The 16975-nt window shown below is 47.9% G+C and overlaps 1 protein-coding gene across 2 annotated transcripts in view; it reads left to right on the top strand.

Annotated features, from left to right (window-relative positions):
* The first annotated feature begins 5922 nt into the window (after positions 1-5922).
* Positions 5923-16975, top strand: part of LOC139269001 (polyubiquitin-B-like) — a 39509-nt gene continuing 28456 nt past the window's right edge. For both annotated transcript variants that reach the window (XM_070887923.1, XM_070887924.1), the window contains exon 1: positions 5923-6385. In XM_070887923.1, coding sequence (XP_070744024.1) covers positions 5923-6385 — 463 coding nt within the window. The remainder of the gene's footprint in view (positions 6386-16975) is intronic.

The following is a 16975-nucleotide window of genomic DNA, read 5'->3' as shown; positions in this document are numbered from 1 at the left end:
TGTTCAGTTCTGTTTCTTTAAAAAAAATGAAGATTGCTTTAAAAATAAAATATTGGGTCGAGATGAACTGTATATGAGTAATAACTGTTGACACTGACTGCAGTTTCGAACAGACAGCAGATCCTCCTCAGTCACTGCTCAGCTGATGTTGGAATGTGGTTGTTTTAGATTGTGGCATCGGGAAGGAAACTGAAACAGCAACAAATCCGGGCCCAGAAGCTGTTACTGCAGCAAGGGTCCAACTGAGTGTCATTCCTCAGACACTGAGGGGATTTTGGGGGAAATGAAACCAGCTCAGATCTTATTGGTCTTCTGATAACAGAACAGGAGGGAGTTAGCCAATCACAGGGCAGCAGGGCTGTGATGTTCAGAAAGTGGGTTTGAGAATAAAAAGAGACATAGAAACATAGAAACATAGAAAATAGGTGCAGGAGTAGGCCATTCGGCCCTTCTAGCCTGCACCGCCATTCAATGAGTTCATGGCTGAACATGCAACTTCAGTACCCCATTCCTGCTTTCTCGCCATACCCCTTGATCCCCCTAGTACTAAGGACCTCATCTAACTCCCTTTTGAATATATTTAGTGAATTGGCCTCAACTACTTTCTGTGGTAGAGAATTCCACAGGTTCACCACTCTCTGGGTGAAGAAGTTTCTCCTCATCTCGGTCCTGAATGGCTTATCCCTTATCCTTAGACTGTGACCCCTGGTTCTGGACTTCCCCAACATTGGGAACATTCTTCCTGCATCCAACCTGTCTCAACCCGTCAGAATTTTAAATGTTTCTATGAGGTCCCCTCTCATTCTTCTGAACTCCAGTGAATACAAGCCCAGTTGATCCAGTCTTTCTTGATAGGTCAGTCCCGCCATCCCGGGAATCAGTCTGGTGAACCTTCGTTGCACTCCCTCAATAGCAAGAATGTCCTTCCTCAAGTTAGGAGACCAAAACTGTACACAATACTCCAGGTGTGGCCTCACCAAGGCCCTGTACAACTGTAGCAACACCTCCCTGCCCCTGTACTCAAATCCCCTCACTATGAAGGCCAACATGCCATTTGCTTTCTTAACCGCCTGCTGTACCTGCATGCCAGCCTTCAATGACTGATGTACCATGACACCCAGGTCTCGTTGCACCTCTCCTTTTCCTAATCTGTCACCATTCAGATAATAGTCTGTCTCTCTGTTTTTACCACCAAAGTGGATAACCTCACATTTATCCACATTATACTTCATCTGCCATGCATTTGCCCACTCACCTAACCTATCCAAGTCACTCTGCAGCCTCATAGCATCCTCCTCGCAGCTCACACTGCCACCCAACTTAGTGTCATCCGCAAATTTGGAGATACTACATTTAATCCCCTTGTCTAAATCATTAATGTACAGTGTAAACAGCTGAGGCCCCAGCACAGAACCTAGCGGTACCCCACTAGTCACTGCCTGCCATTCTGAAAAGTACCCATTTACTCCTACTCTTTGCTTCCTGTCTGCCAACCAGTTCTCAATCCATGTCAGCACACTACCCCCAATCCCATGTGCTTTAACTTTGCTCATTAATCTCTTGTGTGGGACCTTGTCGAAAGCCTTCTGAAAGTCCAAATATACCACATCAACTGGTTCTCCCTTGTCCACTCTACTGGAAACATCCTCAAAAAATTCCAAAAGATTTGTCAAGCATGATTTTCCTTTCACAAATCCATGCTGACCTCGACCTATCATGTCACCTCTTTCCAAATGCGCTGCTGTGACATCCTTAATAATTGATTCCATAATGTTACCATTATGTATATTGTGGCATTTCACTGGCTGCAGACATCAGTCACCATATGAGTGACTGCTGTATGTCATGTAGCTGTATGAGATGTAATTCTCTCACCAGGTTGCTGAGTGGTCCCCCTCTCTCTATCTCCCACCCCCAGCAGCTCTGCAGCTCCCGATATCTCCAGGGCCCCCCACGTCTGCTGGTGTAAGTTGGATGAATACTTGAGGGCCACCTCTGGTTCTCGGCCTCTGCTGCGTGTTCTGAGCTCTTTTCCCCTGCAAAGAGGGAACAAAGAGAAATTTGAGTATGTTATGTCTTGAATAAAGAGTCAGACTGGATACTGCAAGCTCAAAGTAAGGTGTGACCGTAGACCTTGATTACAGATCTCAAGAGTGCCTCTCCAGCCTGTGAGACCTCCTTATAGCCAGGTGCTCCCAAGGGATTGTAGGATCCCTTGGAATCCAGGGGATGCCCTTTGGTAGTTAGACATGGTTTTTACAGGTTTACATACATAACACTCGCCTGCCTCCAAAGTCAATAGTGTAACTATTTACAACGTGAGTCGATCTGGGACCTTCCTTTCCCTGGTTGATCGTCTTGTTGCAAATGCTGGTGTCGGTGAGTCGTTTGTTGGGCCCTCGCTGGGCAGCTGCGCAGCTGGCCTTGCTCGGCTGCTGCGGGTAGTGAGTCCTGCTGGGCTGCTGCGGGTAGTGAGTCCTGCTGGGCTGCTGCGGGTAGTGAGTCCTGCTGGGCTGCTGCGGGTAGTGAGTCCTGCTGGGCTGCTGCGGGTAGTGAGTCCTGCTGGGCTGCTGCGGGTAGTGAGTCCTGCTGGGCTGCTGCGGGTGATGGGTTCTGCTGGGCTGCTGCGGGTGATGGGTTCTGCTTCGTGGTCAACTGCTGGGTCGGTTGCCACGTGTGTGTGCGTGTTGGAGGGTTGAAAAAGGTGGAGTCTATTGTGGGTTGTTCAAGACAGTCCATAAATCTGAGTTTGGTTTGGTCCAAGTGTTTCCTGCAGGTGAGTCCATTTGAGAGTTTGACCACAAAGACCCCACTCCCCTCTTTGGCCAAAACAGTGCCAGGAAGCCACTTGGGACCTTGTCCATAGTTCAATACAAATACATTTATCTCAATTTTGCGTGACACATTTGCGCGATCATGATATGTATTCTGTTAAAGCCGCCTGCTCTCTACCTGTTCGTGTAGATGTACGTGTTCTAACGAGAACCTTGTCTTAAGTGCCCTTTTCATGAGCAGTTCAGCGGGAGGGACCCCAGTGAGCGAGTGGGGGTTTTGTAACTAAGAAGGACTCGGGATAAGCGAGTCTGCAGTGAGCCTTCAGTTACCCTTTTCAAGCTCTGCTTGATTGTTTGAACTGCTCGTTCTACCTGACCGTTGGACGCTGGTTTAAACGCGGTAGATGTGACATGTTTGATCCCATTGCGGGTCATGAACTCCTTGAACTCGGCACTGGTAAAGCATTGTCACTTACAAGGACATCAGGCAGGCCGTGCGTGGCAAACATGGCTCGTAGGCTTTCAATGGTGGCAGTGGACATGCTTGCCGACATTATCACGCATTCAATCCATTTGGAGTACGCATCTACAACCACTAAGAACATTTTTCCCAAGAATGGGCCTGCATAGTTGACATGGACCCTGGACCACGGTTTGGAGGGCCAGGACCAAACATTTAGCGGCGCCTCCCTGGGTGCATTGCTTAACTGTGAACATGTATTACATTTGTGCACGCAGGACTCTAAGTCTGCATCGATACCGGGCCACCACACATGGGATCTGGCTATCACTTTCATCATTACGATGCCTGGGTGGGTGCTGTGGAGATCACTGATGAAAGTGTCCCTGCCATTTTTTGGCACCATTACCCATTTACCCCATAGGAGGCAGTCTGCCTGTATAGACATTTCATCTTTGCGCCGCTGGTACTGCTTTATTTCCTCCTGCATCTCTAATGGGACACTAGACCAACTCCCGTGGAGCACACAATTTTTCATTAAGGACAGTAAAGGGTCCTGGCTCGTCCAGGTTCTAATCTGTCAGGCGGTAACATTCCATTGACTCTGGATCAGTTCCTATGGAGTGGAGAGACACAGTGAGAGAGGATTGTTTAACAGAGAGAGGCACAGAAGAGACTGAACAAGTCCGTAACACAGGACTCTGTGCTCTACGGGCTGTTCCCCGGGACACACACCGAGACAGACATCACCTGCTGCTGGAGGGCCATCAATTCGGTCAAAGACGCTCTTTGGTCTTGCCGAATCTTGCTGGTCTTCCAGAGCAAGGAGATGTCCACGTCTGCATGTTGCAAACTGGCGCAATCCAAGATCCAGGATTATGTGCTGAGGGACGCACTTAAAATTGGTGCAGTCGCCGCAAAGGCACGGTGGGGAAGGGCCACAGTTTAAAGCCCTTCTGCCACGGTAAACCCGGGGGCAGGAATCAGTACAAAACTCCCCTCGGGCTGTACTTGCAACTTCTTTTTCGTGTACATGGATCTGTCAACACCTATGTAGTGCCATGTACAATGTAAGGTCTGTTTCGTAATGCATGTTGAAAAGAAAAAAAAATGTAAATGTACCGTCACCCATTCCGTGTAATGTATAGTGACACATGTAATGTTTTTTTGTTGAATGTACTACCAGGTATCCCGTATTGTACCAAATTGTACTTGAACTGAAAAGCAAGGAAATGTATAGAAGGGAACTGCCGTCAGCACCCAAATGTAGTGTATGGGATTGCTGACCGCAGCTAAACATACTGAACTGCTTTTGAATGTACTGTACAAATTTTTAATATGAATAAAGTATATTTTGAAATAAAAAAAAAACACAGAACTGTTGAAGCAGAGTTTGATTCGCCAATTCCATCCAGATCTGAGAGATTCTGTGTGGAGAAAAACAGAGAAGACTGCTCAGTTAGATGAATCAGAAAAAATTCTGCAGATCAACTTTCCTTCACATTCGCCTGAAATTGTGCTTCCAGCAAGGATTGTGAGTTTCTTCTGTCTTTTTGTGGAATCTCAACATTCTATTTCTGGTCTGTAAAATGGGTTGTTATGAATCTCAGAGTCTCAATTTTAGAGCAATTATTAATATTCTTTCAACTGGGTGAGAGAATATATAAACAGAATCATTAAAAAACTGAAGGCTATTAGTTGCTGTCGGAGACGAAGACTTAACGTGTATGTGCATCGATGTGTTTCTGCTATTTTAACGGAGTCTGAGGGGAATTTACATGGGGAGTTTTGAACGGGCTGTTCTCCATTTCAGTGACACCCGCAATTTAAGATCAGTTAAGATCCTGTCAATGTGGTCAACATACAAGAAATATATAACTGCAAATGTAAACAGTGGATCTGTTGTACGAGAGACGTGAGCCTGAGAGGAATCATTTCTGTACAGGACAGATCTTGGCTTTGGGCAGTCTGACAAATCTAATTTCATTCATAGAACGGTGCCTGCAGCAAATGGAGTTATTATGAAGGAGAAAACCACTGATTATTTTTCCTGGTTTACAGAGCACTGCTGTTAGTTTATTTAATATGTTCTGCGCTCCCTATTAGCCCATCGTTCACACTTTCTAATGTTACACAGCTCACTTGAGTCACTCTTGTGGCATAAGCCCAGTATTGCAGCTCAGCATCCAGCAGATCCCTGACGATCTGAATATTATAACACCAGGTCAGAGCAGCAGTTCCTCCAATATTTCTACCTCAGACTCTGCCTCATTCAAACAGCTAAGTAGAGATATCTGAATGGTGAAGATTTGGGAATGTGGGAAGAATGGGTCTGTGAGGAGTGGGATAACTGTGACTGCTTCCAGTTCTGACAAAGTGTTTATATCTGAAACATGAACTCATCGGATCTGTGCACTGATGCTGTCTGACCTGCTGAGTGTTTTCAGCAGTCTGAGGCTTTGTGAGGAGTATTGCTCCGACTGGGAATAAAACATTGATAGGGTGTTTGATTGGGTTGGGATTTGGGAGTATTGCAGGTTCAGAGCACACAATAGAGTAGTTCCCTAGATGCTGCCAATGTCTGGTACAAAGTGTTGCCTGTTTAAACTTGTGTTCTCTGACTGATATACAAAACACAGTGTGCCCGTCACTGACGTCCTGTTCATTTCTCAACAGCAATTTGACAAGATGAGACTCCAGGTGAAGTTTATGACCGGTGAGTTTATCGAACTTGAGATCGATCCTTCCATCCAAGTGTCGACTCTCAAGATGAAAATATCTGAAAAGACCGGGGTACCCAAGTTCCAACAGCGTCTGGTGGTGCAGAACGGGAGCAGCGTGGAGCTGAAGGACGACAGGAGGCTGTCCGACTACAGTGTCTATCCCAGCGACGGTATCATGCTGATCGTCAAGAACGAGGAGCGCATGCAGATATTCCTGAAGAACGAGAAGGGGAAAATATCTACACACGAAGTTCTGCCCTCTGAGACTGTTCAGGCTTTTAGAGCACGAGTACAACGGCAGGAGGGAGTCCCAGCCGACCAGCAGCGCCTGATGTATGAGGGGAAACAGCTGGAAGATGGTCGGTCGCTCTCCGACTACAACATTCAGTCTCAGGGCACCATCTTTCTCCTGCTACGTCTACGGGGTGGTTAACTCTGAGAGTACAAATATGGAATGAATGTCAAATGTTACAGAAATAACTATTTTAAAAATCCATTCATCTTGTTCCTAATGATGCAATTTCTATGAGTTTAAGTGTCGCACGGTCAGTAACTTGTCAATGATACTTTGGAGATCATTCTCGTCTTGTCTACTTTACTATATAATGGTGGAAGGTTCATGGTGACTGAGCAGGCTACTGCCTCCACTCATAACTAGTGAGAGATGTGCTGTACAAGGCATGGGGTGGGAAATTTAAAAAGGGACAGAAAAATATATATTTTTTAAATGAGCGAGCAGTCTATTAGACACTTTTCTTTGGGACCTGAATTCAAATTAGGCCCAACTTGATGGAGTAAAAGCCCCTCAGCCTGCTGGCTGTCAGGATCCTATATGAAATAGGTTGGGTGAATCTCAGTGCTGATCTAGTGAGCAGGAGCTCACAGCACAAAAGTAACTCTTAATTCCGCAATAATTGGCAATGTCACTGAGGGATGCAACAAGATGGTTGGTGTGAGAAATGGAGAAATGTCACATTGGTGCAGTAGGGGACACTTCGCCTTGTTGAGCACAGAAATTTACCCAAAATCATTGTTAAAATAATGAATGGAAAAAATGCTTAACTCAGATTTTCTTTCTTCAGTTAACAGTAATGTTAGATATTCTGCAAATTATTTCTTTAGCCTTACATTGTGACAGGAGATGTGTATGTGTTCAGTCTAGGAATGTTTTAGTCAGAGTGTTTAGTGTTTTACAGCAACAGAATGTATCAAGCCTGGACTGTGCATGTGTCAAAATATCTAATGTCACCTGAAAATAAAACTGTTACTTTGGATACAAATCTAAACGCTTTATTGTTGTTTCTGTCTCTTAAACATCTGTAAGTGAATTGTCTGTGAATTCATGTACGTTACATGAGAGATCCATATTTAAAACAGTTTCAGATGATTTATTCCAACCATGTGTTTATTAAGTGGCTGATATTGAGGCACCTAATAACAGTGTCTTGGCATCTAACTAAGAGAATCGCAAACACTTAGAGACAAAACTACAGCAGCTCTATAGTCTGTACAGTTTACTTTTTCATTTAAACTAGTGGATCACCAATGGCATTAATCTTGAGTGATCTGAAATTTGATCAAATCTAATTTAAAGGGAAACACACCACCAACTCAGCAAAGCTGTCACACAGGCCCAATTCTTATTTCATTTGCACCCTATAGATGTAAGCAATTGATGCGATATGGAGTTCAGTTCTACTGGAAGTCCGCCCATATTGTGAATGTCACCAATGAATGGCTCAGGAAGCTGGTACCAAAAACAGGACCTTCATAAGATAATGCTCAGTGTAAAAGTGAAAAACCTTAATTAGCGCGAAATTAATTCCGTGTAATTAAAATTGTTGTGTATGGAGAAAGAGTCAGACTGAACACTGAGCTCAAAGTGAAGTGTGACCTTAGTCTTTTATTGCAGGTCTCCAGAGTGCCTCTCCAACCTGTGAAGTCTCATTAAATACTTGTGCTCCCAAGGGATTATGGATCCCTTGGGACTCCAGGGGATGAGCCTTCTGGTGGCTGTACAGAGTAAATACAAGTCCACTAATATAACAACACTTCCCCCCCCCTCCCCCCCCCCCAAAGTCAATAGTGTAACTATTTACAATGTGAGTCGATCTGGGGCCCTTCTTGCCCTGGTTGATCGTCTCGGTGTGAAAGCTGGTGTTGAATCATTTGTTGGGCCCTCGCTGGGTTGCTGTGCCGCAGGCCGTGCTGGGCTGCCTGGTGTGTTAGGCCCTGCAGGGCTGCTGTGGATGATGGGTTCTGCTTCATGGTCAACCGTAGTGTCGGTTGCCACTGGCGTGTATGTTGGGGGATCAAAAAAGGTAGGTTCTAAGGTGGGTTGCTCAGGATAGTCCGTGAATCTGAGTTTGATTTGTTTCCGGTGAATGAGTCCATTTGAAAGTTTGACCCGAAACACCCTGCTCCCGTCTTTGGCCTTGACAGTGCTGGGAAGCCACTTGGGACCTTGTCCATAGTTCAACACAAATACAGGATCGTTAATCTCAATTTTGCATGACACATTTGCGATATCATAGTATGCACTTTGTTGAAGTCGCCTGCTCTCTACCTGTTCATGTAGATCAGGGTGAACTAACGAGAGCCTTGCTTAAGTCCTCTTTTCATGAACAGTTCAGCAGGTGGTGTAAAGTCCTTATTTTACAGTATGATACCACACGAGGCACATTCTGGAGACCAGGTCACTCTATGACCTTAACTCTTTATTCACAGGACTCCAAAGATGATGACCCTGCGTGGGACCTCCCTTTTTATACCTGGGAGTTCAGGTAAGGAGTGTCTCCCACAAGTTCACCACTTGTGGTCAAGGTGTGCATCTAGGTTGAGTGTATACAGTAATACAGTGGTATTACATACATGACATCATCTCCCCCCCCCCCCCCACAAAGTCTTATTGGGTTCATAGGTTTAGCCTTTCAGGTGGTCTACGCTCCCTCATGCAGCGCCGCAGTTGGGGCTCTGGTTGTTGGACACTAACGTGAGTGTCTGTCACCTGTGGTGATTCCGGCCTGTCCGGGCTGACCGCAGGGACTGTGCATTCTTCTGAATGCTCTTGTTGCTCATTCACTGGTCTTCTCATGGTCTTCTTCAGGTTCCTCCGTGTCGATGCTGAACCTTTTTTTTAACTTGGTCCAGATGCTTACGGCATATCTGACCATTGTTGAGCTTTACCACGATAACCCTATTCCCCTCTTTGTCAATTATAGTACCCTCAAGCCATTTGGGCCCCATGGCGTGATTGAGGACGAATACAGGATCATTTATTTCTTTACATCTCTCCCTCGAATTACGGTCATGGTACTCGTTTTGTGACTTGCGCTTGCCCTCAACTATGTCGGTCAGGACTGGGTGAATGAGGGGCAACTGAGTTTTGAGTGTCCGTTTCATTAGTAGCTCTGTGGGCGGGACCCCCGTGAGCCAGTGCGGTTGAGATCTATAGGCCAGCAGGAGGCACGATAGGCAGCATTGTAGGGAGGGTCCTTGAATCCTGAGCATACCTTGCTTAATGATTTGGACCGCACGTTCTGCCTGGCCATTGGAGGCCGGCTTGAACGGCGCAGTCCTGACGTGGTTGATGCCATTGCCCGCTATAAACTCCCGGAATTCGTAGCTTGTGAAACATGGGCCATTATCACTAACCAGGATGCCTGGCAAGCCATGGGTTGCAAAGATCGCACGTAGGCTTTCCACGGTGGTGGATGATGTGCATCAATTCAGAATGATGCACTCGATCCATTTCGAGTACGTATCTACTACAATAAGGAACATCTTTCCCATGAATGGGCCCACGTAGTCAACATGAATGCGTGACCATGGCCTGGTGGGCCAGGGCCATGGGCTGAGCGGGGCCTCCCTGGGGGTATTATCCAGCTGGGCATACGTCATGCACCTGCGAACACAGTGATCCAGGTCTGAATCAATTCCAGGCCACCAAACATGTGACTGGGCAATGGCCTTCATCAGCACAATGCCTGAGTGCTCGCTGTGGAGTACCCTGATGAATGCCTCTCTGCCCTTCTGGTGCATAACTACCCGGCTGCCCCATAGTAGGCAGTCGGCTTGGATGGAGAGCTCATCCCTCTGTCTGTGGAACGGTCTGACCTCCTCAGGGCATGCTCTGTGTGCGGGCGCCCAATCCCCAGTCAGGACACATTTCTTAATCAGGGATAGGAGGGGATCTCTGTTTGTCCAGATTTTGATCTGGCGGGCTGTGATGGGGGAGCCTGCGCTGTCAAAGACATCGACAGCCATGACCATCTCAGCGCTTTGCTCCGCTGCCCCCTCAGTGGTGGCCAATGGAAGCCTGCTGAGCGCATCAGCGCAATTTTCAGTGCTGGGCCGGTGCCGGATGGAGTAGTCACAAGCAGCCAGCATGAGAGCCCATCGCTGTATGCGAGCTGATGCGTTGGCCTTGATAGCCTTGCTGTCTGACAACAGGGATGTTGATGGCTTGTGGTCCGTCTCTAATTCAAACTTCCCACCAAAGAGGTACTGATGCATTTTTTTTACACCATAGATACATGCAACGCTTCCTTCTCGACCATCCCATATCCCCGTTCTGCTTGAGAGAGCGACCTGGAGGCATAAGCCACAGGTTATAGTTGATCCTCAGCATTGCTCTGCTCCAACACGCACCCAACCCCATAGGACGATGCATCACATGTCAGAATCAATTTTTTTCAGGTGTCATACAGGGTCAACAACTTGTTTGAACAAAGTAGGTTTCGCGCCCGATCAAAAGCCCGTTCCTGACATTCCCCCCCCCAAAACCAATCACAACCATTACGCAGGAGCACGTGTAGCGGCTCCAACAACATGCTCAAGTTCGGCAGAAAGTTCCCAAAATAGTTCAACAGTCCCAGGAATGAACGCAATTCCGATGTGTTGCAGGGCCTGGGTGCTCGTCGAATCACCTCTGTTTTGAATTTGGTGGGCCGAATCCCATCTGCAGCAACTCTCCTGCCCAGAAACTCAACCTCAGGAGCTAAGAATACACATTTAGACTGCTTGAGTCGCAGGCCTACCCGATCCAGTCGGCGTAGCACCTCCTCCAAGTTGTGGAGGTGTTCCTCGGTGTCTCGACCCATGATGAGGATGTCGCCCTGGAATATGATTGTTCCAGGAATGGATTTAAGCAGGCTTTCCATTTTTCGTTGAAAAATTGCAGCCGCTGATCGAATGCCAAACGGGCACCTGTTATAAGCGAACAGTCCCTTGTGCGTGGTGATGGTGGTCAGTAGTTTAGATTTGTCGGCCAGTTCCTGGGTCGTATAGGCTGAAGTGAGGTCCAACTTGGTGAACAGCTTGTCGCCTGCCAGCGTGGCGAAGAGGTCCTCTGCTCTCGGGAATGGGTATTGGTCTTGTAGGGACACCTGATTGATGGTGGCCTTGTAGTCGCCACAGATCCTGACAGAGCCATCCGCTTTTAGGACGGGAACGATGGGGCTCGCCCAATCGCTGAATTCAACAGGCGAGATGATGATGACCTCTCTCAACAGCCGGCCCAATTCGCTCTCGATTTTTTCCCGCATCACATACGGCACCGCTCTGGTTTTGTGGTGCATTGGCCTGGCGTCGGGGTGATGTGTATCACTACTTTAGTGCCTTTGAAAGTCCCGACGCCAGGTTGGAATAGTGAATTGAATTGTTGTAGGACTTGTGAGCACAAACTTCACTTCACAGATGACATGGCGTGAACATCCCCCCATTTCCAGTTCATCTTGGCTAACCAGCTCCTCCCCAACAGTGCGGGACCGTTGCCCGGGACAATCCAGAGTGGCAGCCGATTCACTAACCCATTGTGCGTGACAGCCAACATTGCACTGCCTAGCACCGGAATGATTTCTTTAGTGTAAGTCCGTAGTTGTGTCTCAATACATGTTAATTTGAGTCCACTGGCTTTACATGGCCATAGCTTCTCAAATTGCTGAACGCCCATGAGTGAGTGGCTGGCCCCAGTGTCCAGTTCCATGCATACTGGGATACCATTTAATAAAACCCTCATCATCATTGGTGGCGTTTTGGTGTATGAACTGTGAATATTCGCCATATGGACCTGCTGAACCTCGGTGTCCATCAATTTGCCCCAAAAGTCATCCTGCCTCAAAGAACCCTCTTCTGGTCCATCCACCTCATATATTAGTCTGGTTGCAGAGTTCCTGCACATTTGAGTTAAGTGGCCACTGAGATTGCAGATCCTGCAGACAAACTGTTGAAATCTGCAAGATCAAGCTAAGTGTTTTCCCCCACACCTCCAGCATGAGTTAAAGTTTCCATTGTTGGGAACAAAGGGACTATGGCCAGGCATTCCGCGCTGACTGTCCCTTTGATTGCTCTTAAGTAACCTATTAGTGGGGGTCAATGGCCCCATCCGCATTGTCCACTGTGATGGCGTGAATGTCTGTTCAGCCTGCCATTGTCCCTGTTGAAGTCCTACTCTGGGGTCTATTGCTGCCTGGGGAGTGTCGGACTGCCTGCCTGCGGGGCTCTGAATCGCATTGATCATGTTGACTCCCTGATCCATCGCCGCGTTAGAGGCAGAATTGCGCGCGTATATTATTTTCGCCTCTTCCTCCCCCGCCATGAAAGTTTGAGCTAACAACGCCGCCGCTTCCAAGGTCAAATCCTTGGTCTCAATTAATTTGCGGAAAATTCCCGCATGACCGATGCCCTCGATAAAGAAGTCCCTTAGCATCTCCCCCCTGCAGGCGTCTGTGAACTTACAGTGGCTGGCCAAATGCCTGAGGTCCGCTACGAAGTCCGGTATGCTCTGTCCTTCACGACGTTGATGGGTGTAGAATCTGTGTCGGGCCATATGTATGCTACTCGCTGGTTTCAGGTGCTCCCCGATCAATTTGCTAAGTTCTTCAAAGGTTTTGTCCGCCGGCTTTTCGGGTGCTAGTAAGTCCTTCATGAGCGCGTAAGTCTTTGGTCCGCAGCTGGTCAAAAGATGAGCCCTTTGCTTGTCGGCCGCTGCATCCCCCAGCCATTCTTTCATAACGAAGCTTTGCTGAAGCCTCTCGACAAAATCGTCCCAGTCTTCCCCAACACGGTACCGTTCCTCTGTGCTACCGGTGGCCATTCTCGTGGGTTGTGAATTCCCGTTTCTCGTCGCCAATGTAAAGTCCTTACTCTACAGTATGAAACCACACGAGGCACATTCTGGAGACAAGGTCACTCTGTGACCTTAACCCTTTAGTCACAGGACTCCAAAGACGATGACCCTGCATGGGACCTCCCTTTTTATACCTGGGAGATCAGGTCAGTAGTGTCTCCCACAAGTTCACCCTTTGTGGTCAAGATGTGCATCTAGGTTGAGTGTATACAGTAATACAGTGGTGTTACATACATGACAGGTGGGATCCCAGTGAGTAAGTGGGGTCTCAGAATATGCGAGTACGCAGTGAGCCTTCAGTTACCCTCTTCAAGCCTTGCTTGATCGTTTGCACTGCTCTCTCTGCCTGACCATTGGACGCTGGTTTAAACGGGGCAGATGTGACATGTTTGATCCCATTACAGGTCATGAATTATTTGAACTCAGCACTGGTAAAACATGGCCCGATGTTGCTCACCAGGACATCGGGTAAGCCGTGTGTGGCAAACATGGCCCACAGGCTTTCACGTGCTAGCCGACATTACTCACATTCAATTCACTTGGAGTACGTGTCTACAACCATAAGGAACATTTTACCCAAGAACGGGCCTGCATAGTCGACGTGTATCCTAGACCACGGTTTGGAGGGCCAAGACCATAGACTTAGCAGCGCCTCCCTGGGTACATTGCTTAATTGCGAGCATGTATTACATCTGTGAACGCAGGACTCTAAGTCGGAATCGATACCAGGCCACCAGACGTGGGATCTGGCTATCGCTTTCATCATTACGATGCCTGAGTGAGTACTGTGGAGGTCATTGATGAAGGTGTCTCTGCCCTTCTTGGAGACCACTACTCGATTGCCCCACAGAAGGCAATCTGCCTGTATAGACATTTCATCTTTGCGCCGCTGGAACGGCTTTATCTCTTCCTGCATTTCCACTGGGACATTGGACCAGCTCCCGTGAAACACACAGATTTTGACGAGAGATAATAAGGGGTCCTGGCTTTGATCTGCCAGGCAGTGACGGTTGATTGCTCTCTCTCAAATGCTTCCATAACCATGGCTAAATCTGCGGACTGCACCATTTCCACCCCCGTGGTGTGCAATTGCAGCCTACTGAGAGCATTGGCGCAGTTTTCTGTGCCTGGCCTGTGGTGGATGGCATAGTTATATGTGGACAACGTGAGCGCCCATCTCTGGATGCGGGCCAATGCATTGTTATTTATCCCTTTACTCTCGGAAAACAGAGATATAAGTGACTTATGGTCTTTCCAAGTCGAATTTTAGCCCAAACAGGTATTGGTGCATTTTCTTTGCCCCGTAGATATACTCTAACGCTTCTTTTTCAATCATGCTGTATGCTCTCTCGGCCTTAGACAGACTCCTGGATGCATAAGCAACCGGTTGCAGTTTCCCGAAATCATTAGCTTGTTGCAATACACACTCAACGCCATATGACGACGCATCACATGCTGGTACCAAACGCTTACATGGATAATACAACACAAGCAATTTGTTTGAGCATAACAATTTTCTCGCTTTTACAAAGGCATTTTCTTGGCTTTTGCCCCAAACCCCTTCGCCCCCTTTTTGTAGTAAGACATGTAGAGGGTCTAGCAAGGTGCTGAGACCTGGTAAGAAGTTACCAAAGCAGTTCAGGAGTCCCAGAAATGATCGCAGCTCCGTCACATTCTGTGGCCTCGGTGGGTTCTCAATTGCCTCCGTCTTCGCGTTGGTGGGCCTGATGCCGTCCACCGCAATCTTCCTTCCCAAGAACTCCACTTCAGACACCAGGAAAATGCACTTCGAGCATTTTAACCTGAGCCCCACGCGGTGGAATCGACTAAGAACCTCCTCCAGGTTCTGCAGGTGCTCGAATGTGCTCCGACCTGTAATCAAAGATGTCATCCTGGAAGACCACGGTGTGCGGGACTGACTTCAGTATATTTTCCATGTTTCTCTGGAATGGCCGCTGCTGATTGGATTCCAAACGGGCATCTGTTATAAACAAAAAGGCCCTTGTGCGTGTTGATACAGGTGGGGGCCTTTGATGATTCCTCCAGTTCCTGCGTCATGTAGGCTGAAGTCAGATCCAGCTTCATGAACGTCTTTCCTCCCGCCAGTGTTGCAACGAGGTCATCGGTCTTTGGTAGTGGGTATTGGTCCTGCAGGGAGAAACGATTGATAGTTACTTTGTAATTGCCACAGATTCTGATGGTGCCGTCTCCCTTGAGGACTGGGACAATAGGACTGGCCCACTCGCTGAACTCGATCGGTGAAATGATGCCCTCTCTTTGCAGCCGGTCTACCTCGATCTCTACCCTTTCTCTCATCATGTACGGTACTGCTCTCGCCTTGTGATGGATGGGTCGTGCCCCCGGAATTAGGTGGATCTGCACTTTGCTCCTTGGAATTTCCCGATGCCTAGTTCAAACAGCGAAGGAAATTTGTTTAAAACCTGAGCACACGAAGTGTCGTCAGCGGGCAATAGCATTCGGACGTCGTCCCAGCCAGTATCTTTCCCAGCCTGCTCCTGCCGAGCAGCATGGGACCATCGCCCGGTACCACCCAGAGTGGTCGCTTGTGCACCGCTCCATCATAGGAGACCTTTACGGTAGCACTGCCGATTATAGGAATCAGTTCTTTCATGTAAATTCTTAGTTTCCTGCAAACTGGAGTTAAGATTGGCCTTGAGGCCTTGTTGCACCACAACCTTTCGAAATTCTTTTTGCCCATGTTGGACTGGCTCGCGCCCATGTCCAGCTCCATTGACACGGGGAGTCCATTTAGTTCAACATTCAGCATTATCGGGGGACAATTCGTGGTGAATGTATGCACCCCATGCACCTCTTGTCTCCTCTATCTGAGGCTCTGGTTCGTCGTGATCCTCCGTGGATCTGTCGTCCTCTGCAATATGATGGTTTGCAGGTTTAACAGGCTTAGCAGCTCAACTGCACACTCGTTGGAGGTGTCCCATTGTTCCACACCCCTTGCAAACATACCCTTTGAATCGGCATGAATGCAAACTATTGTACTCCTAACACAGATGAGCCTGCACACAGGGAGGTTACAGTAACAGTGACCTCAGTCTTTAATAAGACACTCCAGAGTGAGGAACAGGCCTTAGGGGCCGGCTTATACCTTGGGACTTCAGGGGATGAGCTCCCTGGTGGTGGAACATGGGAGTGCATGCTTTACAGAAACACAACAGAAACGATGATCACCCCCGCAGCCCCAACAAGGTGTTAATGGTCTTGATGGTGGACTCTGAATCTTCTGGGGATGTGCAGCTGCAGGTATGTGTGACCTGCCCTGTACGTTACGATTCGAAAATAACATCACTTTGTTCACAGTACTTGTAGCAGCACTTGTGTGCTGAAAGATTTGCTTCGTATTGTATTGGTGGCAATGAAAGCCTGAGCTATCGCTATGGCCTTACTCAAGGTTGGGGTCTCTACAGTCAAAAGTTTGCGAAGTATAGTTTCATGGCCAATGCCAAGTACGATAAAGTCTCTGAGCATGTGCTCCAAATGTCCTTCAAATTCGCAATGTCCTGCAAGGCGTCTTTGCTCGGCGACATAACTCGCCACTTCCTGGCCTTCAGACCTTTTGTAGGTGTAGAACCGGTACCTCGCCATCAGAACGCTTTCCTTCGGGTTCAAATGCTCTCGGGCCAGTGTGCAGAAATCGTCGTACGATTTCTGCTGGAGTGAGCAGATTCTGCATGAGGCCATACGTTGGTGCCCCACAGACGGTGAGGAGGATCGCCCTTCAGTTGGCATCGCTCTCTTCCCCATCTAGCTCGTTGGCCACGAAGTATTCGTCGAGTCGCTCCACAAAAGTTTCCCAATCATCTCCCTCTGAAAATTTTTCCAGGATGCCCACTGTTCTCTGCATCTTTGGGTT

Source organism: Pristiophorus japonicus, chromosome 8 (assembly GCF_044704955.1).
Source record: "Pristiophorus japonicus isolate sPriJap1 chromosome 8, sPriJap1.hap1, whole genome shotgun sequence".
NCBI classification, from domain to species: domain Eukaryota; kingdom Metazoa; phylum Chordata; class Chondrichthyes; family Pristiophoridae; genus Pristiophorus; species Pristiophorus japonicus.
The sequence above is the reverse complement of the archived record's forward strand: the minus strand, read 5'-3'. Positions and strand labels throughout refer to the sequence as shown.